This window comes from Schistocerca serialis, chromosome 5 (assembly GCF_023864345.2).
Source record: "Schistocerca serialis cubense isolate TAMUIC-IGC-003099 chromosome 5, iqSchSeri2.2, whole genome shotgun sequence".
Classification (NCBI taxonomy): domain Eukaryota; kingdom Metazoa; phylum Arthropoda; class Insecta; order Orthoptera; family Acrididae; genus Schistocerca; species Schistocerca serialis.
This window is the reverse complement of record NC_064642.1, coordinates 818,567,813-818,593,877: the sequence shown is the minus strand read 5'-3', so window position 1 is coordinate 818,593,877 and position 26,065 is coordinate 818,567,813. Positions and strand designations below refer to the sequence as shown.

General features: G+C 39.3%; 1 protein-coding gene across 1 annotated transcript in view; it reads left to right on the top strand.

Moving 5' to 3' along the window:
- The window catches only part of LOC126481047 (peroxisomal acyl-coenzyme A oxidase 3-like), a 250,775-nt gene that overhangs the window by 172,306 nt on the left and 52,404 nt on the right, over positions 1-26,065 (top strand). The window contains exon 12 of the mRNA XM_050104529.1: positions 22,113-22,248. Coding sequence (XP_049960486.1) covers positions 22,113-22,248 — 136 coding nt within the window. The remainder of the gene's footprint in view (positions 1-22,112; positions 22,249-26,065) is intronic.

Below are 26,065 nucleotides of genomic sequence, written 5' to 3'. Positions count from 1 at the left end.
TTATACAACAAAGCAGTCGCTATGCAGATTGAAGAGTCCCCTCGCCCCTCCTCCCCTGGCCACCCTTCCTCACCTGAGACAGACCAGGGGGCAGATAATGACCTCGGCCAGCTGTTACTGAAGGATTTTCCAGCACTGACTGACTCAATGCTCACAATGCAGAAGCATTGTCATTCTACTCTCCATCACATCAAACTATTCCAGGACTGCTGGTGATTAGTAGACCTCTATGCCTGCCTCTGGGAAAACTGCATACTTCTCAGCAAGAGTTTGATAGAATGATTAGTGATGGTTCTGTTTTTTGCTGTTGAGAGTGCTAGGTCTCCTCTCTTACAGATGGTCATAAATAAAACATGGAAAATGGAGAATCTGTGGGAATTACAGAACTTTGAACTCTTGTACAGTTCCTGATACATACTCTATCCCTAATGTATCTGATTTTAGTAGTAACTTGTTGGGTACATGTTTTTTTACTGTCTTGACTGTGCTACAGCTTTTCCACAGTTTCCTATGGCCCTCAAAGAGAAAATGAATACTGCTATTACTACACTTTCTGGTTCATTCAAACAAAATGTTATGTTTTTGGACTGCATAACACTGCAACAGTTCAAGCACAAAGTTCTTTAGGGTTTTCCATTCGTTTTTGGCTGTGCTGACATCATATTACTTTTCTTTACTGCATATAAGAACCATCTGAAACATGTATGTGCTGTGTTCTGAAGCTTGGAGGACTATGGTATTGTGATTAAGCACTGACAAGTGTACTTCCATTAAGAAAAAAGTTCCTTCCTTAGGCTATAGAGTGTCTCATAAAGGCATTTCTCCTGTGCCTGATAAGGTTTGTGATTTTCAAAACATGCTCGTCCCTGAGACTTTGAAAGGACTCTACCATTTCTTAGGCATATTAAATTACTACTGCAAACACCTTATCGAGCTGGATGAAGTACAAGTATGTCTTAACAGTCTCCTAAAAGGAAATAACACTTCTGGTATCAGGAAGATTTCTTGGAATGTTAGGGCTGTTAAAGCCTTGGAGCACTTACAATCAAAAATTGGTCATGCTTCGTTCCTGGCTCACGCCATTGCTTATGCTTCCATTGCTCATTTTGTCGATGTAAGTCAAGTCACTGTGGGTGCTGTGTTTCAGAAATATATTTTTCAGGCATGGCAACCTCTGGCTTTCTTCTCTAGAAATTTGTCAATGCAGCAACAATTTTGGAGTGCTTTTGACAGAGAACTGCTAGCCATCTTTCTTGCTGTAAAGCATTTTCATCCTTGACTTGAAGACAGACTATTACTATGTACACTGACCGCAAACCGTTAACCACCATTTTCAAAAATTCTCCATAACAGGTATGCTAGGTTGATTTAATAGCTCAATTTTCTACAGACATTCAGCATATTTCTGAGCAGGACAGAGTGGTGGCACATTGTTTGTTGCACAACTGTGTGGTGATTACTGTCATTGATATGGTAAAAGTGGCTGCATATTGGGACACAGAACCACTCCTCATCCAATATCAGGTGCATCCAGAATCAATTGGTTTACTTCTAAAACACTTGTCCCCAATTAGTTCCGCAAATGGTATTTGGTGTGATACTTCTGGACTAAAAATACATCGATTTATCCATGAAAAGTGATATTGGAGTGATTTTAATTCATTTCACTTTTTGGCTCAACAAGAGTTAATTACAGGTAAAGTTGTCTAGCCTGGGATATGGAAGTGTTGCCACAGTTGGATGATGGTATGCATCTAATGCCAAATGTCACAATTAATAGACCTATGGCTGTTCCTGTTGCTGATTTCCTCATCCATTCTGAGGAATTTTTCTCATTGGCACATCAACATTGTTGACTGCCTCTCCCATTATAAAAGATACTGTTTTTTGGTCACAATGACAGACTGATTTACTAATTGGTCAGAGGCTGTACCTGGTCATGATATTACTACAACATCTATCTCGCATTTTGGTATCTGTGTGGTTTGCCTGTTTTGTATCCTGCAAGTCATTATGTCAGATAGGTGATGCCAATTTGAATGGCAGTTATTAACAGAACTATTTTGTATTTGTGGTTGCAAGCATATCTGTACTATGATTGCCACCCCTCCAGTAACAGGATGGTAGAAAATATGCACCAGACCTTAAAGACAGGGTTCACATGATGTCCAGAATATTGGATCTTTGCACTCCTTTAGTTTTATTGGGATTGCATACTAGTATTAAGGAGTACATGTAATGTTCACCTGCAAAGCTGATTTACCTGTACAGTGAATTGATAAATGGAACTGGTAGTTTTTTTTTTTCCTTGCAATCTGGGGATTTTGTTGATTTTTTTAAAAACAAATACTATATCTTATGCAAAGTCTGGTTCCCAAAAGCCCTCGTAGACACAGGACCAAACCTGTTTTCATACATTAGGGCTTGAAGATATGTCACTATGTCTGCTTACATGACAGACCAGCCCTTGCCCCTCAATATTGTGGACCTTTCAGGGTCCTATAGCATGGCAACAAGGTATTTATGATCTATAGAAATGGTAAACCAGATGCAGTCTCAACTGATTGGTTAAAACTACTGGGATGGTTCCTTTGAAAGGGCACTGCCAATTTCCTTCCCTAACCTGAGCTTGCGCTCCATCTCTAATGACCTCGTTGTCGACAGGACGTTAAACAACACTAACCTAACCTAACCTTAAAACTACCCTGTTGTGACAGCAATTTGGCAACTGTTCTCATGTCCAACAAGGACAGCAATAGCGTGCTTCAAACTCCAAATGTAAATCTACCTCATGTCACTCAAAGTCATTCCGGTAGAAATGTTGTATGTCAGTATCCAGGGGTACCAGGGGCTCCTGATTTCACAAAGATTTCTTGAAATTTGTAATTTTCATTTTGTTCCTACGTGTATTGTTAGAATGAGCTTCAGCTCTCCCAAAAATGGGGAGGAGCTAACTGGCAGAGTTTATTTGAATCAAGTTATGAACTTAGTATAGAATGTGATATCTATTTGTAAGGAATGAGTTTTTTTGGATACTGTTTTGTGATGTATGCTTATTTTATGTGATCTCAAGAAAGTATATAATAAATTGAAGAAAAGTTCAGTATATTTATTATTGTTTATTTAGTGGTATTACATAGAATACCTAAACATTCATAAAATAATGTATAGCTAATAGCTAGTAATATATATGCAGATTGTAATGCAAAAAACTGAGTGTGAGCCACATTTTAACATATATAGGGTGAGCCAAATATGACTTTATGACTTTGGAATGATATAGGATTTTATTGAAATAACTTACAGAATTGGTAACTGGGTCATTTTGTAGCAAACAACCTCAAATTTCACATGAAAATGTCAAGTATCATTTTGTTTTGATGTAAGTACCAGTTATGATATGGCAAACATGTCACAAGAAATCAAGTTCTTTTCAAACTCATTGCAGCAAATTGGGCATAACTTGTGCAACAGCACCATAGATTTGGGTTTTCAAGTCAGCTAAACTGTTTGGTTGGGGAGTCTCATGAGATGCACATCATGGTTGACTTTTGTGGACTGCAGGCAAAGCTCTCCCTAACCTGTTACACATAATCATCAACACACAAGCAACCTGATGGTTTTATCATGTCACAGTGAACAACCCATCTCAATAAAGTTCATGGGTCAAGAGTAAACTGTAGGCCTGCTTGGAGGTTCTTTAGCATATTCAGTGTGAAATTTACAGTGAATAATTGTTGCACAGTTCATTTCATGAAACCAGAACACACAGCAAGTACACTTCGCACCAGTAAAAGTAGCTGTTTTAACTGTGCACTACGCTGGCACTCTTGGTGGCAGAATGAGGTAGTGATGCACTATGTGAATCAAACTTGAGGTTGTTTGTTACAAAATGACACATCTGCTGATTCTGTAAGTTATCCCAGTAAATTTCTATGTCATTCCCAAGTTGTAAAGCCCTTTTTGACTCAGCCTGCATATCAACATGAAGATAATAGTAACAAAATATACACACAGTTATATACAGCATATACATCTGATTTTGATGAAAGCTCCTTTAATTGAATTTTCATCTGAAAAGTTTGATTCAGATATTGATGCATATAAAAAGAAAACTGAACTTAAAGCTAAACGACTTATCTAGTAGAGCACTTGCCCATGAAAGGCAAAGGTCCCGAGTTTGAGTGTCGGTCCGGCACACAGTTTTAATCTGCCAGGAAGTTTCATATCAGCGAACACTCCGCTGCAGAGTGAAAATTTCATTCTGGAAACTAATCTACCATTTGTTTGTAAATCATTGTGGAAGTGTAGTAAGTCACTTTTAAATTTATATGTAGTGGAGTCATGATCTGCTAGGGTTCTTGAATATTGGATTTTCTTCCTTTGCAGTCTTATGTCCATTCTTATTATTAAAATGACTACACTGAAGAGCCAAAGAAACTGGTACACCTGTCTAAAATCGCGTAGGGCCCCCCACGAACATTCACGAGTGCTGCAACACGATGTGTCGTGGACATGACTAATGTCTGAAGTACTGCTGAAGGGAATTGACACCATGAATCCTGCAGGGCTGTCCTTAAATCCGTAAGAGTAAGAGGGGATGGAGATCTCTCCTGAATAGCACGTTGCAAGGCATCGCAGATATGTTCAATAATGTTCATGTGTGGGGAGTTTGGTGGCCAACGGAAGTGTTTAAACTCAGAAGAGTATTCCTGGAGCCACTCTATAGCAAATCTGGATGTGTGGGGTGTCACATTGCCCTGCTGGAATTGCCTAAGTTCGTGGGAATGCACAATGGATATGGATGGATGCAGGTGATCAGACAGGACGCTTACGCATACGTACATGTCACCTATCAGTGTCGTATCTAAACATATCAGCGGTCCCATATCGCTACAACAGCACACGCTCAACACCATTACAGGGCCTTGAACAGTCCTCTGCTGACATGCAGGGCCCAATGGATTCATGTGGTTGTCTCCATACCCGTACACATCCATCCACCCAATACAATTTGAAACAAGGCTCGTCCAGCCAGGAACATGTTTCCAGTCATCAACAGTCCAATGTTGGTGTTGGTGGGCCCAGGCGAAGCATAAAGCTTTGTGCCATGCAGTCATCAAGGGTACACGAGCAGGCCTTTGGCTCTGAAAGCCCATATGAATCATGTTTCATTGAATGGTTCACATGCTGACACTTGTTGATGACACAGCATTGACATCTGCAGCAATTTGGGGAAGGGTTGCACTTCTGTCATGTTGAATGATTCTCTTCAGTCGTTGTTGGTCTTGTTTTTGCAGAATGTTTTTCCGGCCACAGTGATGTTGGAGATTTGATGTTTTACTGGAGTCCTGATATTCATGGTACACTCATGAAATGGTCGTACGAGAAAATCCCCACTTCACCACTACCTCAGAGATGCTGTGCCCCATCACTCATGCGATGACTATAACACCACATTCAAACTCTCTTAAATCTTGATAACCAGCCATTGTAGCAGCAGTAATCGATTTAACAACACTTGTTGTCTTATATAAGTGTTGTTGACCGCAGCACCATATTCTACCTGTTTATGTACCTATATATTTGAATACACATGCCTATACCAATTTTTTGCCCGAACTCTTATGGGACTTGTCAGCTTAGTCTGGTGCAATTAATGAGTGAATAGGCAAATATCTATTAGGAACACTACGAATGTAGGTTGTGAACAGTTGGAGATGTGGGGCTCATGGGAAGTGTGCAAGGGATAAGTCTCGGCAGTCGCACTATCCTCTGTGCCCTCAGTCGCTCAGCTGGATAGAGCATCTGCCATGTAAGCAGGAGATCCCAGGTTCGAGTCCTGGTTGGGGCACACATTTTCAGCTGTCCCCATTGACGTATATTAACAACGTCTGTCGGTAGCTAAGGGTTTTGATTTAATTATCATTAATACATGTGAGTTTAATTATGAGTATCACAGTTAACATATAAGTATGTATCTCCAAAATATGGTTTTTCTTCTCCTTCATTTTATTATTGACTGTAAAATACTTTACAGCCAAGTTTTGCCTCTAACCCACATAGTTAACTTGAAGTACAAAACGAAAGTATAACATATAAACTTAAACATGAAAGTACAAGTAATATTGTATAGACAGCTGTGAATTCTCACAAACTTGTGGCCAAGTCCTGAACAAGCAACATTGCCTTGTTTCTCAACTGTAATCTTTGTGTGAATCTTGGTATCAGAATACAATGGCTTAATGCAAAATAACAATACCTGTTTGGTAAAATTGAAAATATTGTGACAATTAATTTACATCCCTTATTGTTAATGATAGAAAATTTGTAAGTGCAGCTCCACAGCAGTTTCAAATCCTCCTGACAAAATGTGCTTCTATATATAATGTTGCACTAAATTTCTGACTTTTCATAAAATCACTTCATAAGTGTAAAACTTTTAGCATTGTACCAGATGCTACAATTCCCCAACCTTTTCTACTTCAAAAACAATTTCTGACTTCATTTCATTTTCAACAACACTCCATTCCCTTTTTATACAAATTTCTTTCAGATAGTCTACAACTATTTCAAGAAACTCTCAGTGGGTACTTCTTTGTTGTCAGGAACATATTTTTGTAATAAAGAATTTTCACAATTAATCATTTTACTATTTTCATTATGATATACTAAAACATGTTTTATCACAGAATAATTAGATGCAGCCAACATACCTTTCTTGAGCTGTCAGAATCACAGTGAAGACATTACAAACCTTCTTCTCATTCCCTGCTACAAACACATATGATGTGGCACAACTGAGCATGATGCACCACAACTCAGAATACAATTCTATAACACGACAACCTCTCATCTTAATCATCATCTTCAGAACATTACATTATAACATATATCCCATCAAGATCATCATAACACAAAGAAAATCCCAACATTTTATCATCACAGTATATACAGATCAACCTAAACATAACTGCATAATACTCATAGTCAACTCCAACAATACAATATAATTCTCAACTTATTATATCCACATCGAAAGAAGGTTCTGGCCATAGGGTATCTATTCTCAGCTTATAATCATACAGCTCACATTCGAAACTTTCAACATCTTCCTCAAATACTTTTCAAAGTTAATCCAGTATTAATCAGTGAATCAAAGTTGGAACCAGTGAGCTTATATAAATACCTGGGTACAACAGTATGTAGGCATATGAACAGGATTTATCACAGAATCTGGCATTCCAGCAGGAGATGCTGCAGTTGGAAATTGTGACTGTGTGAGAGGTATGCTTGCTTTTGTGTGTGTGTGTGTGTGTGTGTGTGTGTGTGTGTGTGTGTGTGTGTGTGCCTTTTATAACAAAAGCTGTGGCCGAAAACTATGAGTGAGTGTCTTTTAATTGTGCCTGTCTGCAACTTGATGTGTCTTTTTTATGGTAAGTAGCAATCTGTCGTTTCCTACATTGTGGTTATCACATAGTCTGTCATGGCTAAAACAGGTGACAGAATTTGCAGAACACCAGGCATATGCAATCAGTCTACAAAGGAGACTGCATACAAAACATGCAAGTAACCTGTCCTAGAATTGCTAAAGTGTGTGGTATCTACACCTTACAGGACTAACAGGCGATTCTGTATGCATACAAAGAAAGTCAGCATGAATGTTCACAGGTTTTTTTGACTTATGAGAGAGAGTCATGAAACACTGAAGGTAGATACAAACTGTCCTGTGAAAGCCTACTTAGAAAGTTTCTAGACCAACTATAAGTGAAGAATCTAGGAATGTATTACAAGCTTATATGAATTACTCCAATGAAGATTGTGAATATAAGTTTAGTATAATTACAGCATGCACAGATGCATTTAAACAATTGGAACAGAATAAAGTCCTGTTGTGTATATGAAATTTCTAATTTTGGTGCACAGTTTGTCAGCCTTTGTGCTAAAGTTTAAGTTTTGACCCAACAGAACACCAGTTCCTGCACATCTAGAATACCAGAGTTAATTTGCATACCCACAAATTGTAAACAAAAATCTTTAAGATTTGTTTCACAGATGGTAGTCTGCTTCCAGTTATACCCAAGTAAATAAATTTTCTTCAATAAATGAACTAAATGTACGAGTGCTACATTACCATGTCAGTGAAAGGTTGGGCTGAAAAAGGGGTACAGTTTGGCCCACTCTGCTCTCTCCCCACCTGTCCTGCATTCACTGACCTGTCAAGCCACCAAACCAGTGTGATCTGTGGCATGAAAACACAGTCATTTAAGGAGACTAAATGTCATGTCACGTAAGGAGACTAAAAGTAAATAAACTGCCTGCTTTGGGTAAGGAATGAATTTGTCATGCAGAAGTAATATTTTGCAAATTTGAAGGTTTTATTTTTATGGATATTCCAGTTTTGAAGGGTCAGAGGCTCAATAAAAAGAATATTCTTTTATGCACTTTGACCAGTTTTTGTCCTTGTTTTCACAGAACCAGGAGTAATTGTCTCTGTGCCTTCACCTGCTTAGGCAGATCTTCCTAGCTCATTCTCAAGTTCACTAATTTCCACCTCAAACTGGTCAATCTGCCTCTTCTCAATAGTGCAGTAAGTCCCGAATGTCTCATCTTCAAGTCTCACATCCTCTCAACATGCTCAGTTATCTACCCTTCTAACTTTCATCAGAGAAACATCCACTCCAAGCGTTTTTCCCTAATTTTAGCTCCAGAAACAAGAATAGTTCTCATTTTCCTACAGCAGTTGCTATTACGGCCCTGACCTCATCAATATAGCCTTTGTGCCTATTTGGACCACTGCACGCTTCTCTAATGTACACATAGTTCTCACTCAGAATCCCTTCCCAATTTCCCTTCACAGTAATTGTGTCATGGTTCTATTTCTGTGTCAGCAGTAGAAGGTGGTGCAAGTTTGTCCGCCCATGATTTGGCCAGCACTGCTGACAGGTGTGTTTAGGAGCACCCACATGCTCCGTGCAGTCACACACTTGCACACTGTGATGCGGTATTGCCAAATGCACTCCCAGCAACTGCAGGAAGCAGCTGATGGCAGTGTGCAGTTTCGTTTTTGATCGTGCTATCTCAGGCCGGACGATATCTCTCCAGCTCTGTGGTCCTTGCTATTCAAAGCTCTTTTGTCAGCAGCACACACCAGGACAGCAGATGCTGCTTGAGTAGGTCAGTGTCAGCTGTGGATTCTCCTTCAGCACTTAAAACATATCCCCAAAATTTGTTCTTGAGATTTGCTATCTAAAATATACACTAATTTCTGCATTTAAGAGACTGAAGGCAATGGTTTCACTGTCAGTTAACTCAGTCTGCAGGCTGGAAAAGGCCCAGCACCTGAGGATATGGCATAACCTGCAAAGTTCATGTGATATTGAATTATAATAATGATAATTCTTACTAACTTGTCTCCATACTAGCATCACAGATTTCTTTATTTCATCATCATCATCATCATCATCATTTAAGACTGATTATGCCTTTCAGCGTTCAGTCTGGAGCATAGCCCCCCTTATACAGTTCCTCCATGATCCCCTATTCAGTGCTAACATTGGTGCCTCTTCTGATGTTAAACCTATTACTTCAGAATCATTCTTAACCGAATCCTGGTACCTTCTCCTCGGTCTGCCCCGACTCCTCCTACCCTCTACTGCTGAATCCATGAGTCTCTTGGGTAACCTTGCTTCTCCCATGTGTGTAACATGACCCCACCATCTAAGCCTGTTCGCCCTGACTGCTACATCTATAGAATTCATTCCCAGTTTTTCTTTGATTTCCTCATTGTGGACACCCTCCTGCCATTGTTCCCATCTACTAGTACCTGTAATCATCCTAGCTACTTTCATATCCGTAACCTCAACCTTGTTGATAAGGTAACCTGAATCCACCCAGCTTTCGCTCCCATACAACAAAGTTGGTTGAAAGATCGAACGGTGCACAGATAACTTAGTCTTGGTACTGACTTCCTTCTTGCAGAAGAGAGTAGATCGTAGCTGAGCGCTCACTGCATTAGCTTTGCTACACCTCGCTTCCAGTTCTTTCACTATGTTGCCATCCTGTGAGAATATGCATCCTAAGTACTTGAAACCGTCCACCTGTTCTAACTTTGTTCCTCCTATTAGGCACTCAATCTGTTTATTTCTCTTTCCCACTGAAATTACTTTCGTTTTGGAGATGCTAATCTTCATACCATAGTCCTTACATTTCTGATCTAGCTCTGAAATATTACTTTACAAACTTTCAATCGAATCTGCCATCACAACTAAGTCATCCGCATATGCAAGACTGCTTATTTTGTGTTCACATACCATAGTCCTTACATTTCTGATCTAGCTCTGAAATATTACTTTACAAACTTTCAATCGAATCTGCCATCACAACTAAGTCATCCGCATATGCAAGAGTGCTTATTTTGTGTTCACATATCTTAATCTCACCCGGCCAGTCTATTGTTTTCAACATATGATCCATAAATAATATGAACAACAGTGGAGACAGGTTGCAGCCTTGTCTTACCCCTGAAACTACTCTGAACCATGAACTCAATTTACCGTCAACTCTAACTGCTGCCTGACTATCCATGTAAAGATCTTTAATTGCTTGCAAAAGTTTGCCTCCTATTCTATAATCTTGTAGAACAGACAATAACTTCCTCCTAGGAACCCGGTCATATGCCTTTTCTAGATCTATAAAGCATAGATACAATTCCCTGTTCCACTCATAAGACTTCTCCATTATTTGCCGTAAGCTAAAGATCTGGTGCTGACAACCTCTAAGAGGCCTAAACCCACACTGATTTTCATCCAATTGGTCCTCAACTAATACTTGCACTTTCCTTTCAACAATACCTGAGAAGATTTTACCCACAACGCTGATTAAAGAGATACCTCTGTAGTTGTTACAATCTTTTCTGTTTCCATGTTTAAAGATTGGTGTGATTACTGCTTTTGTCCAGTCTGATGAACCTGTCCCGACTCCCAGGCCATTTCAGTTATCCTGTGTAGCCATTTAAGACCTGACATTCCACTGTATTTGATGAGTTCCGACTTAATTTCATCCACCCCAGCCGCTTTGTTGCACTGCAATCTATTGACCATTTTTTCCACTTCCTCAAATGTGATACTATTTCCATCATCATTCCTATCTCATTCTACCTCGAAATCTGAAACATTACTGATCGTATTTTCACCTACATTGAGCAACTCTTCAAAATATTCCCTCCATCTGCCCAAGGCATCCACAGGATTCACCAGCAGTTTTCCTGACCTGTCCAAAATGCTTGTCATTTCCTTCTTACCTCCCTTTCGAAGACTGCTAATTACACTCCAGAATGGTTTTCCAGCAGCTTGACCCATAGTCTCCAACCTGTTTCCAAAGTCTTCCCACTATTTCTTCTTGGATGCTGCAATTATCTGTTTGGCTTTGTTTCTTTCTTCAACATAACTTTCTCTGTCTACCTGGGTTCTGGTATGTAGCCATTTTTGATACGCCTTCTTTTTCCTTTTACAGGCTGCCTTGACTGTATCATTCCACCAAGCTGTTTTCTTCATCCTACTTTTACACACTACTGTTCCAAGACATTCTTTAGCCACTTCTAGTACTGTGTCCCTGTACCTTGTCCATTCCTTTTCCAATGACTGTAATTGACTACATTCAACTAACTGGTACCTTTCTGAGATTGCTGTTATGTACTTGTGCCTGATTTCCTTATCCTGAAGTTTCTCCACTCTTATCCTCCTACATATGGACCTGACCTCTTGCACTTTTGGCCTCACAATCCCAATTTCACTGCAGATTAAATAATGATCAGTGTCATCAAAGAATCCCCTGAATACACGTGTGTCCCTCACAGCCTTCCTGAATTCCTGATCTGTTATTATATAGTCAATGACAGATCTGGTTCCCCTGCCTTCCCAAGTATACCGGTGAATGTTCTTATGTTTAAAAAGGGAGTTTGTGATTACTAAGCCCATACTGGCACAGAAATCCAAGAGTTGTTTCCCGTTCCTGTTGGCCTCCATATCCTCTCCAAATTTACCCATAACCTTTTCATACCCTTCTGTTCGATTTCCAATACTGGCGTTAAAATCACCCATGAGCAGAACACTGTCCTTGTCCTTTACTCTAACAACTACATCACTGAGTGCCTTTAAAAAGTATCCATCTTATCTTGATCTGTCGCTTCACAATGCGAATATACTGACACAATCCTGATTTTCTTGCTAGACACTGTCAAATCTATCCACATCAGTCGTTCGTTTACATACCTTATTGCAACTACGCTGGGTTCCATTTCTTTCCTGATGTAAAGCCCTACACCCCATTGTGCTATTCCTGCTTTGACTCCTGACAGGTAGACCTTGTATTCTCCCACTTCCTCTTCTTTCTCACCCATTATCCAGATGTCACTAACAGCTAAAACGTCCAGCCCCATCTTACTTGCAGCCTCTGCCAGCTCTACCTTCTTCCCAGAGTAGCCCCCATTGATATTAATAGCTCCCCATCTCATTACCATTTGTTTGCCAAGTCGTATCTTAGGAGTCCCTGGTTTGTCAGTTAGAGGTGGGACTCCGTCACCTCCAAAGGTCCGAGGCATTTTGCTCTGATTGTTGCCAGCATCATATTTAAAGTACCAGGGAAGCAGGTTGCTAGCCTTACTTGCCCCGAGTCCCATTGGGTTTTACCCCTAACGGCTGAGGGACTAACCGGTGGATTTGATAGTCTTTGCCGTATGAGCACAAAGGTGACCACGACTCAGAATATGTCCGAGATGCCCAGCCTTATTCCAAAGTAACTGGTATCCCGACTGTCGGGACCACTTACTTGGCCACTCATATGTTGCCCGTGGTTCATGAACTAGGACATGACTACAGGAACCCACACCATTATTATTGAATTTTTACTTCTTGCAAGCATACAGGCAGATCATCATAGAGTGATTGGATGCTTTTGAGTAATATCATGTTATCAGTATTGTCACAGAATATTAGTCACTGTGCTCTATAAACTCCTCACAGACTGCATTTCCACGGAATGCATGTCTGTTCTAATGACAGAAAATGTTTCGAGGAAATGGAACTCAGCATTGTTGTGAGACAAAAATTGTATCTACTCATTACAGCACACTTTAATAAATGCCCACAGTCAAATTTTGCACAAAAACTGAACTGCAGTACAATTTAAAACAACACTGATGAGTGAATTGTGAATGTGTCTGCATGCTATGAATATTGTGACTCTACAGTCAGTATACTGCACTGAGGATTAAGTTTTAGACACAACTGATGAATTTGTAAATAAAATATGACTATAAAAAATTACCACTCTAACATTTAAAGAGATAAACAAGAGGATAAAAAACAGCTTCTAGTTCATTGAAATTGAAGTTGTATTCAGAAGTAATTTTGCTATGTGCATTAAATGGAAAGTTTACAACTAGTAATAACTTATAGAAGTGAAATATGGGGATTAAATGCTCATATTCCTCAAAGATTGAGGGTTGCCTAATGTGAAATCAAAAGATGCATCTTGGGCATAACAAGAAGGGGAAGAAAAACAACAACAAAATAATAATAGAGAGAGAGCAGGATTTGAGGATATGATGACAGTGGCTGTCGCAAAACTAAAATGGAGATTAATAGGGCTCATAATAAGATGAAATGATGGGATCTTGGATGGTGGAGATTTTGTGTTGGGTTCCTAAAGAATAGATTTATAACAATGAAAGTTGGCCCACACACATATTCAGCAGCCGGAACCAAACAGCTGGCGGCGGTGAGTTATGGAATTCTGCCATCGTAAATGAATAAACTGCTACATGCTACATTCTACTTTATTGCATGTACTGGTATTTGTCTTATGTGAAATTGTGAGTATTTTAAAGGACCAACAATTTATGCTGTCTTTGCATTGTCATGCTCCAAAAAAGGGTGTGTGTTTGTTTGTGTATGACTTTGTTGCCATACAGTTACTGTGAAAATAGTTCTTTTTTTCTTTTTTAAAGAGAGAAATATATGTATTTCAGACAATTTAATTTTTCCTGATGACAGTGGCAAGTATTTCCAAATAATAGCAAAAAGAAATACAGCCATTATCTTTTATTCTGATGTTTCAAAATTAAGCAGCAACTGCAAGGAAGTTGAATAGTTTGCAATGAAAAATAGAGGTCTGTTTGAGCACCCAAATGATAAAGTGAGAATGAAAGAGTCATAACACCCTTGTATCTCATAATTGGTTTGAGATATCAAAATAAGATTTTGGCAAGTTACACACAAAGAGGAGAGTATGTTGCCATACAATTACTATGTACTTCCTTACTTAGCAGAATATATGAATAACTACAGACTTGTTAAATGCAATAATGCAATTTTTAATGATCATTGGGAGCTGGTGAAACAAGAATTGTTACAGGTTCCTAAAAGCTGGAGGAAGTTTCTGAGACATGGCTCTGACATTCAAAATAGGATTTACAACCACTGTAAGAACTGTAGAGTCAACTACCTAAGTGTCGTAGGATTGTTTCCAGCCACACGATATGAAATTGCCTTCTGAAAACGATTTTATGAATACTGTAAATGATCTGTATAACAAGCAGAATTTTCAAGATTCAGTTGGTGATGTTGACATGAAACACTCTCGTCTAAAATACCCAGAAAATTCTGGTAAAATGTTTGATATTTATCAACATTTTCATTCATTTGTTCTACAACCAGTTGGAGATGCTAATGGGAAAATCAGTCTAATTGATGCCAGGGAATTTGGGAAGCAAACCAATGGCAGTAGAGTTCATCCTTCTAGTGTATTTCACTTGATGCAAGAAGGGGAGCTTAACATACCATCACACTGCCCACCACCAAAGTCATCATTTGTATTGCCTTTCTTATTCACTGGAGATCAGGCATATCCATTGTTGAGGCATTTTATCAGGTCTTACAGTTTATTGGTTTTATAGCCAGGGAAAGGATATTTCCACAATGATTAATCGAATGTGCTTTTAGGAATAATGGGTGCTATGTGGAGCGTATTTTGGAAGCCAATAAAAATTTCACCACAAATTGGTGACAATACTATGAAATGTACACGTTCTTTGCACAACACTGCTATCGACCTAGAAAGATCCTCGAGTGTTGACGAGCGACACTCTGTACAAATCAAGCATCCTAGGCAGGGCTCTTATCGTACAGGATGAAACTTAAACAGAGCTTAAAATGGAACTGTGCAAGTGAGAAACAGTTTTGCAAACTTTTTCTCACATAATAAAACATGAGTATGATGAGTTTGTCAGTTGCGCCACTTCAGTTTTGGCATTGCCTCTAATTTTAAGACAGTGTAAGAAATAAGATATTAATGAAATGTGTTCTGTACTCAGAATCTGTAATTTTGCTGCCACTGCATCAAGTAACTTGTCCAAAATGAATCAGTAGTGATGACTCTTTTATTGCTGGTCCCATAAAGCACACTGAGTAAAAACAGCTGCTATAATGGTATCTGCTGATGGTATTTTCTCAACAGTACAGCAAAACGAGCATAAGCGCCAGCAACAGTATTGACTCTGCTACCCACAGCAACAGCCAAATTCTGCCAGTGTTGCCTGGACACAGAGCCACCCGAATGCTCTGATCGTTGTCTAAGCAATGAGCACGTTTGATTCCTTCGGAGCCATTCTGTGCCACTTACTCTGTGTTGCTCTGCTTGCAGTGCCACTACAGTCACACAAATTGAGCTGCAGTGGTTCATTTCAACAGTGCTCCCTTGCTCTGGTCGTTCAGTGCCTCTCTACTATAATCACAGCCTTAGTGTGCCTTCTTTCAGTCCTTTGCAGCTGAATGGTTGCCTTTCCTCATTTTTGGTTTGCATTCAAACTGGGTCACAGGGAGAGGCAGGTGTTTGATGTGGTGATAGCATGACCTTTTATTTTCAGGCTTTCTTCTTTCTTGATAAGGTGCCTATATGAATTTGATTGGATAAATGGCAAAGTGGATTTTGTCAGCTGCAAACACAACTATTGTCTCATTGAGATAGATAACAGTCAGTATTTGCAGCTCAGATGAGCTGCGAGGAAGTTTGTGGCCGTGTCTGCCAAATCAAACCGACAGGCAAGTTGGATGAAGCTGACATTTTTCCTCTCCATGTACCGCAGACCGTGATCATCTGCACCACAAACTTCATCTGAAAATCAACCTTTCACAGATGTCAAAATAGAAAGTTTGGATTAAACTCCCTGTGTTGATTAAGAATATGTCAGGTTGTTTCCTCTTATTGTTGAACATCCCCATAATACATTAAGATGCAATGTGTAAAATTTCCATGTTTTATACAATATTTGTAACCGAGTGCTTTTTGTGCAACATGTTCACCAAAAGCCATCCTGTTCTGTGGATAAGTGTGCTCCCTATATCTGGTGCCAAATGCATATTTGTTTGTCCTATGTAGCAGCTACTTGTCACAATTCTTAATTAATTTTGTACACACCCAAATCCAAAAATTTATTGCATTTATGACCAGTGTTATGGTTTAGCCACACTATTAATTAGTGGTTTGAAAGGTGATTCTGATATTACATTTTCTGAGGCAGTTTTCAGTTTTTTGTGGAATTTTATCATTAATCATCAATGAGTCAAAATGTTATGGTACTGCTTAATGGCAAGTTGGTCCACCTCTGGAAACCAATACAGAAGTGACTCTATGTCGCATGAATTTGACATGTCTGTGATAGGTGTCTTGCAGTACGCGATACCAGAGTTCTGAGCACTGATGATGAAATTCCTGCAAATTGCGGGCCAGTGATTTTAGGTGCAGAACTGGCACCCTAATGTATCACAGGTGTGTTTCATCGATTTCAGACTGAGTGAATTTGGGATCTGTCAGTGTGACTCCACTATCGTGCTCATCAAATCACTGTAGCACAATTCTGGCCTCGTGACACAGACAGTTATCCTGTTGGAAGATGGCACCACTGTCAGGGAAGACATTAAGCATTCACAGCAATGTCCACATAGTCCTCAATTGTCATGTTCACTTTGGTTACTATCACTGCTTCCACAGAACCCCAGCTAAATGTCTCTATAGTATAATACTGCCCCCACAGACCAGAAAATCAGTGGCATACTGCATGTTTCGAGCAGCCATTCTCCTATATGGTGCCACATCCAGATGTGAACATCAATGTGGAGTAGCAAAAAATTTTATTCATTTGACTAGGCAATACATTTCCATTGATCCGTGTCCAATCTAGATGACCCTGTGCCCCCTGCAATCTTAACTGGTGATGTTGCTGGGATAATACAGGAACATGTAGGAGCTGTCTGCTATGAGACCCCAAGTTCGAAATTCTTAGCTGCAACAGGCAGAGGATGTGCTTTGTTGATGCTATAGATTGTAGGGATTTTCAGCAAAGATAAACTCAAGCTGTGGCATTCTTCTTTGAATCCAGTGTAGAAGTCTCCATACAAACAGCTAACTGAAAAATATGTGCAATACATGTTTATTTATGTATGAAAGCCGACTTCAGAATTTCCCTTTGTGTGAGAGCGCATGTACAAGATTTGTGTGGTGATTTGAAGTTCTAGGTGCATTCTTTATGAGAAATGCCCCAAATATAATGCTCTTACCACTGAAAAGATGAGTGAAATCATTATTAGTGTCAGTGGTGTTCAGAAACAGCTGAAATTGTTAAGACTGAACAATGCTTCAGGGCCTGGTGGAATTATGTATCAGATTCTAAATTGCTGACTATAATCCATCGTATATCACTCAAACAAAAACACCGTGCCTATTTCTTGGAAAAAAGCACAGATGGGTCATGTACGTCTACAAGTAGGATAATAGAAGTGATCCACAAAAATACCATCCAATATGCTTGACATCAATTTGTTGTAGACTCTTGGTGAATATTCTGAACTCAAACATAATGAGGTATATTGAACATAATGACATAGTCAATGCCAACTAACAGGAATTTTGAAAACACTGATAATGTAAAAGCCAAATCACACTTTTCTCACATGACATACTGAAAGCTTTGGATCAAGGTAATCAGGTAGATGCTGCATTTCTTGATTTCCGAAAAGCATTTGCTTCAATACCACATCTATGCTTATTGTCAAAAATTTGATAATATGGGGTATCAAGTGAAATGGAATGTTCAGATTACACAAGTAACAGGTAAGCTGAACTCTAGAACACGGTTTATTGGTAGAATTCAGAAGCGATGCAGTCCTTCAACAAAGGAAATGGCTTACAATACGTTAGTTCGTCCAGGCTTGGAGTATCGTTTGTCTGTGTGAGACCCTTACCAGTTGGGTCTGATTCAAGAGATTGAGAAGGTCCAAAGAAGAGCGGCAAGATTCGTGACTGGTACATTTAGCCATCGCAAGAGTGTTACAAATCTCATAGAAAGTTTGAAGTGGGACACTCTTGCAGATACGTGGCGCACTAAACAGAAGGGGCTGCTCACTAAATTCCGAAATCCGATCTTCACCGAGGATGTAGAGCATATATTATTACTGCCAACTTTCAAATCGTGCAGCGATCACCTTTCAAAGATAAGGGAAATAAGAGCTCGTACTGAGGCGTTCCGACAGTTGTTTTTCCCTCACGCAATCCGCGAGTGGAACAGAGAGAGGGAAATATAACTTTGGCGCAAATTGTGCCCTCCGCCACACACCACTTGGTGGCTTGCAGAGTATATATGTAGATGTAGATGTAGAAATTTGTGACTGGATTGAGGACGTTTTGGTAGGGAAGATGCAGCATGTTATCTTGGCTGGAGTACTGTCAAATGTAGAAGTAACTTCGAGTGTGCCCCCTGGGAAATGTGTTGGCATCCTGTCTGTTCATTTTGCATATTAATGGGCTTGCAGACAATATTAATAGCAACATCAGACTTTTTGCAGATGATCCATTTATCTATAATGAAGTACTATATCAAAGAGGCAGCAAAAATATGCAGTCAGATCTTGATAAGATTTCAAAGTGGTGCAAAGATTGGTAACTTGCTCTCAATGTTCAGAAATGTAAATGTAAAACTGCACTTCACAAAATGAAAATGAGAAAGTCTATTAACAAAGCATCAAGAACCAGCTTTATATGATGACTCTAGGGATATATTACAATCCCCTAAATATCACTCACATTGGGAGCATGAGGATAGGATTAGAATAATTACTGATGCGCAGAAGCATTCTGACTATTTGTCAAAGCTGCTTATGTCAGTGTATTTCTGCCTTGTGGCCCTTATCGTAGCTAGAATGATTCCTCATTTGTTTGTGCTCCATTTATATATTTTCCTTACTGTGCCATATGCCCACAGTGCCACAAGCGTGCGTGCAGTCTTCTGTGGCCAACGGTCATAATGCTATGGCACATCAGTGTAAGTCCTGGCAACATAGTGTTTTCATTGTCAGTCTTAAGTGGTTTGTTTCCATTTCTGGATTATGCTGCATCTTGTCTTTTGATCTTACTATGGATTCAACACCATTATTTATTGTTCTTGAAACTAATGGGAAGAGGAATTCTGCCTTATGCAAAAAACCTTTTTTCTATTTTGTTTCACTCAGACATGTTTCAGCACATTTTGTGCTATCTTCAGTGAGTATCAATAGTATCATGTAAATTAGAAAATAAAAAAATAACCCACTGAAGATAACACAAAATGTTCTGAAACATGTCTGGGTGAAAGAAAACAGAAAAAAGGTGTCTTGCATAAGGCAGAATTCCTCTTCCCATTTCGTAGCACGCATGGACGTAACAAGAAGAACTGTAACACCAAAAGATGATTACTTGAAACTAATATTGATAATGTCTATTTTGAATAGTTCTGTTACCTTGCAAAATGGGTACTTTAGTAACCAGTCATAATGCATGTTATTTTGTTAGAGTTTGAAGTCCGATTTCCCTTTAGTATTGTAATGGCGTATATTCTCTCTGGCATGGAACTCAATCGAGTTGGTTTTGACACAAAGCAATGCTGTGTAGATGTATGTCTTTACTATGTCAGTATCTTGAGGCTGATAACAGTATTCGGTAGGAAATGTGTGACTGAAATAGGTCAAAAAATGCCACCTTCAGGTACTCATCAGTGACTGCATGTAATTTTTCCACACGAGATAGCACATGAGATGTGAGACCTGAGATAATGCCATTCAAGGACTGTGATGTTGACCCATCATCTCAAAAGGCCTGGTACAGAATCTGCATCCCACTGGAGGAAGTCTGTGGGATATTCCTGATAATGTGCTGAATCCACTCTTCCTGTATGTCAGATTTCATCTGATATGCCTCACATTTTACTCAATAAGAAGAAGTCATGTGGTGTCAGGTCTGGACTTCTTACATGGGATCTGCATCTTCCCAGCTGATGACCTGGAAACTTCTCAACCATCCATGCAAACATGATATTTGCAAAGTGAGGTGGTGCATCACACTGCACAAAAATAATGCAGATACTGCGGGCCAAACACAATTTTCAAGCATTTGCAGGTAGCATTCTGCGTAGGATAAATATCTCGACAACATTTGTGGCAATCATTCCACACCACACAGTCACTTCTTGATGAGACTGTGGCCTCTCCAGCATATCAGCGGTATCCTGTCATCCCAGTTATGGCAACTATGTCAATTTATAAAACCTCCCATATGGAATATGCCCTCATCACACAACAGGAAGTTAAGAAACAATTTAGGCCAGTCTTTGTGCCAATTCAACCTCCCCATACGTGATACTGAGAGTACAATCCTCAGTCTTCTTGCACCAGCTGTTGCACTTGATGAGATTTCCACGATCAATAATTCAGTTCTTTACGCAAGATCTGACATATCTTGTACCTTGTGAGTCCACTTTCAAGTGCTCCGTAGTGCGTCAATTTTTAAGGGCTGCATACAAACATTTCCTGCACAGTCACCAGTTTGTCATCACATTGAGATGCGGATGGACAACCACTTTTTCTTGAATCTTTTATTGAGCCTGTGGTCATTAACTCTACATTACTGTCTCTGGACAAATTGTAGCATTCACAGTACACCACCATACCTGCACCAGAACAATAGAATTCCACACTTCATAACATGCAGCAATCTGTGCTTACTGTAGAACAGTCAGGCGATTTTTCTGTGTGAAGGTCCTCTCTCTTGGCACTGTCTGTACGGCAGAAAATGTAAAAACAAGCATGCATCCAGAGGAAGAAACAGGAAAGGCATGGAGCAAGGGAGATGGATCAAATGTCGAGTATGGAGTGCAAGTCTAACCTGGTAGCCAGGTGTTTACAGCTGTGTTGGTGGCAATATAACCTCAGAGTCTGCTGATGTATGCATGGAAGGTGACTGCAGAAATCCAAACCTTATTCACTGACCTTTATGGACACAATATTTCCACTGTGGTTCTATTGGTATCAAAACTTCTACAGTCATTTCAAATACCTAGTTACTTTCTAGACACCCTGTAGTTATGACCTCAAAAATGAGGTTTTAAGGGGGGGGGGGGGCAAACGCTTACTTATGTTTGATTTCTTTCATCCGTGGGTCATTTTAAAACCTCTTTTTGCCTTCTTAAAACATACCAATCATACCTCTGTCTTCCATAAGCTGTTTGGGCTTTTGTCCTATAACAAGTTCTACATTATTCTTTCTACATTTCTTATCACTGCTCTTTGGAAAACATATTTGTTAATTTATACTACCAGTACTTCATGCTAACAATTCTTTTCGTTTAGCCTTTCTTCTCCCTCCTATGGACATCTTTTCACTCATCAGTTGAATTCTCTTCATCATTATGCCGATTTTCCAGGTGCACGTGCTTTCTTAATAGCCTTAAATATTTTCGTTTCATCATTGTTCTTGTTCTACCAATTGAAATTCAATATTTTTTTGGTAAAAATTGTTAAAATTTTTGTCAAAATGCAATGTGGGCCCAGGTGATAAGAAAGAAACAGGAGACAAATATGGAGTAAAAGTACTGGTCTAACAATTACATGGAAAATAACCTAGCTAGCCTTCATTTTTACTTTTTCAACTTTACAGGTAATGGTATTTATCAGTGTGGTGTGTTACTAAAATGATATTCACATTGTTTTGTAATGTTTAATGCTGCATACATCATCTTTATTTTCCAGCATTTTATGCTTTCAAACTTTTGGAAATACGCTTCTTCAAAAGACATAGACGCACCAGTTAAGGAGGTATTGATGAAACTCTGTTCCTTGTTTGGATCTTGGAGCCTAGAGAGACATTTAGCATCACTTTATAAAGGTATGGACCTTCACAACGTTTTTGGAAGCTTTTTGAATCCAGATTCTGTGAAATATCAATTGCATTTTGCCTTTTGAGGTGTAACTGATATAAAATTATTTCATATTATCAGATTCTTTATTGCTTCACATTTGGATAGACTTAACACTTATCAGAACAGTACTTTCCATAGTCTTAGCATCTATATTTCTTTTAGATATGCATTCTACTGGCAAGCTGTTTTGTTTGAATTTTCTCGTGCTCAGAAATTAGAAGGAATGGTTCATTTTATTTGGTAAAAACTTTCTAAAGCCAAGATGGCATAAATGTTTCTGTATTTACAAATAATGACAATCCATCCTGGAATTTCCATCATTTTATGTACAAACAACCAGTTTTGACAGACTTTGCTGTCAACTTCAGGTTTTCAAACATTTGTGTTATAAAATGTGTTGGTCCTCATACCAAGTTGTGTTGTAGATAAAATGTAGCACATAATATAAGCATTTGTCATAAATAAAACATTTAAAATCAAGAAGCATCTGATGCACAAGCCAGCCACTGTGGCCAAGCGGTTCTAGGTGCTTCAGTCCGGAGCTGCGCTGCTGCTACGGTCACAGGTTTGAATCCTGCCTCGGGCACAGATGTGTGTGATGTCCTTAGGTTAGTTAGGTTTAAGTAGTTCTAAGTCTAGGGGACTGATGACCTCAGATGTGCTTAGATCCATTTGAACCATTTTTTCTTGTGCACTTGTGCATGCCAATACAGTGGTCACAGATGATTGTTACATCATAAAAAACACAGTATACAGTAAAATGCATAATAGCACACCTATTAATTTTAGCTGCACATGTTCTAATGATTGAAGATGTATCTTAGATGGTGTATAAGATACAACTGCCCCCTCCCCTTCCTCTCCTGACACCATTTTATCTTAAGTACAAAGACAGGAGTAAACTTTGAGAGATAATTTCCACGGCCAGTGTAGTTTATGTAGGCTACCAGCACCAATCACACAATAAGAGGGAAAGTAGTTAATCACAGGGGATTTCAAATTTTCGTACCTTCTACAAGATATACTATGGAATATCCACACAATCACCTGATATCGTAAATGGGCCGGGAGATGGTGTAATGTTACACCAAAATCAGCCAAAAATAAAATAAGTCCTATAAATACAAGTGCCAATTTCTACAACAGAAACATATAATAATGGACATCTTCCCATGACCTGTTGGATAATGGATGTACAGAGATTAGATATGAGCCGCTACACTTCTACCCCGTGACCCTAACCCTAACCTCATTCATCTTGTACCAATTTGAGTGGCAGCCAGTGCTCATTTTCGTTCATGGGGTCCAGAAGAAAGTCAATGAACTTTATAATGGAACTGCTCTGAACTGATTGTTATATAACCTTCATTTATGTCTTACTGCTTAAAAATCACTAGAAAAGTGGTAAATATGGTAATTATACACATATAAAAATAGACCTAATCCAAATAGTACTGTAGATAATAATAAAGTATGTACAGAAGTGAACTAGTGAACTCAACTACTTTTTGTTCTGTTTGTATAATATTGTAGTTGGTTTTTGTGTAGCTAACCGCTTGATTTCTAGCTTCTCTTCTATATTTAATAAATTAAAGGGCGTTTTTAGCAAATAATCTACTTTATTAATTTTAAAAGACTTGAGTTTCAATGAGACTGTTTCAGAATATGGAACAATGCCAAGAATGGGTCTGTTTGCTGTTTGCAACATTTCCTGTCGATGAACGGCAGTAGGGGTGGGGGGACATGATTGAACATATGTCACTTCAGTTAAGTGTCAAAAGTGCATGTAATTCATACAGCTGCTGCCTACACAGCTAGCTGATTTCAAGATTGGAGTTTTCGTTGCTACTACGCTACATTATTGTAGGATCTCGAAGGCTGGCCACTGGATGTTGTACCAAATGATATGCTATTTAACGGAAGGCTTCCTATTTTTGCAGGTTTCAGCCAACTGAGGACTGGAGTGAAACTGTTTAAGCTAGACTGTTTCAAAATATTTCATAGAATAATAATTGAAATGGGAAAACATTTAACACATCCTTTCATCTCACTTTAATTTCCTGCCAGGAAAGCATTCAGTGAGAGTTCAGTATCCAAATTCAGCTATCTTGTCAATGGAATGTGACACAGCTACTAAATTTGGCTTCAGTGACATTATCAATTAGTTTGCTGTGCTCGATACAAGGACACTGAAAGTAAAATTATAATAAGAGCACAATTTTTGGAAAGGAGTGTGATGTCAACACACAAATACAGACCTTTATCCTTTATTTCCAATTAATGATTCAGACACTGTTCGTAATTGAATAGGAGCAAATAAAATCTGTTCTTTATTACACATCATGATAAAATCAATGTACACTAGCTGCCACAAACAATAAGACATAGAAACTTCCTGGCAGATTAAAACTGTGTGCCCGACCGAGACTCGAACTCGGGACCTTTGCCTTTCACGGGCAAGTGCTCTACCAACTGAGCTACTGGCAGAAGTAAAGCTGTGAGTACCGGGCGTGAGTCGTGCTTCGGTAGCTCAGTTGGTAGAGCACTTGCCCGCGAAAGGCAAAGGTCCTGAGTTCGAGTCTCGGTCAGGCACACAGTTTTAATCTGCCAGGAAGTTTCATATCAGCGCACACTCCGCTGCAGAGTGAAAATCTCATTCTGGAAATAAGACATAGATATTGTTTTACTTTCAATTCTTTTAGCAAGTCTATACAATTTGTAGATTGTTTACTAGACTGATGCATTTAATCTGTTGGGTACAATATTTTTCATCTATGTAACTTATTTAAGTAATATTCTTCAATGGTGCTTTATTTTTGTTAAACCTAGTTTAAAAATGACAAAATATCTTATATCCGCATAGAAAAAATTGCAGAAAGGAAGTTTTTGTTCTACAAGGAGTGCAGGATCACCTCAGTATGGCTCCGGCCACGGGCCCTAGTCACCTGTCCCCAAACACTGTACAGACGGGCAGGAGGGCAAGCAGAGAAGAGAGGCAGTAGGGTTCACTGGGGGCATGGGGAAAAGTGGGTATGCACGAGCTGGTCTGAGTAGGTGCCCACCCGAGCTGGCCCTACACTATGCTAGGCGAAGTGAAGAAAGGGAAACTGCTTGGTCATATCACTGTGACTGCAGTTTTATGAGCAGAAGATGTGGATGGAGTATGGGCCACCTGATGCTGGTCAAATGACCTGGCTACTGACAGCTCAGAGTAACATCATGTCTCTGCAATGGAGCAGTTGAAACTGGGCCTGATTAACTCTGGTGTGTGTCACTTGAACTACATCAATGACATGTCATACTCAAACTGTTTGATATAATATGGAAAAAAACACAGAAGAAAATTATATCCCAAAATTTCTGGTGGGGTAGGACCCATTTGCCCACTGACCCACTCTCTCTTCTGCGCAGTCTCCTCTGTTCTGTCTCCTCTTCTAATGCCCTCCCTCGTAGCATTGTGAGCACACTGGTGCTAGTCCCTGTGTTGCTCTCATATCTTGTGAGGCTGCTACCTTCCCCTCCTACAATCCTATTCTGTGGACCTGCTGCCAACCTCCTAACTGTCAGCCCCCCAACTTTTCACCCTAAACTACTCCATCTGACAATCCTAAATTCCGGTTGAACTGCAGTTCTGGCATAGTGTATTTAGCCATCAGCACATTGTAGCCATAGAGGTCTGTGCAGTTTTCACTCTTGTTTACATGCCTTTTGGCAACTCAATAACTCTCCTGTTTGCTAGGTTATTGCATTTACTTGTAAATAAGATATTTTTTGTCTTTCCAA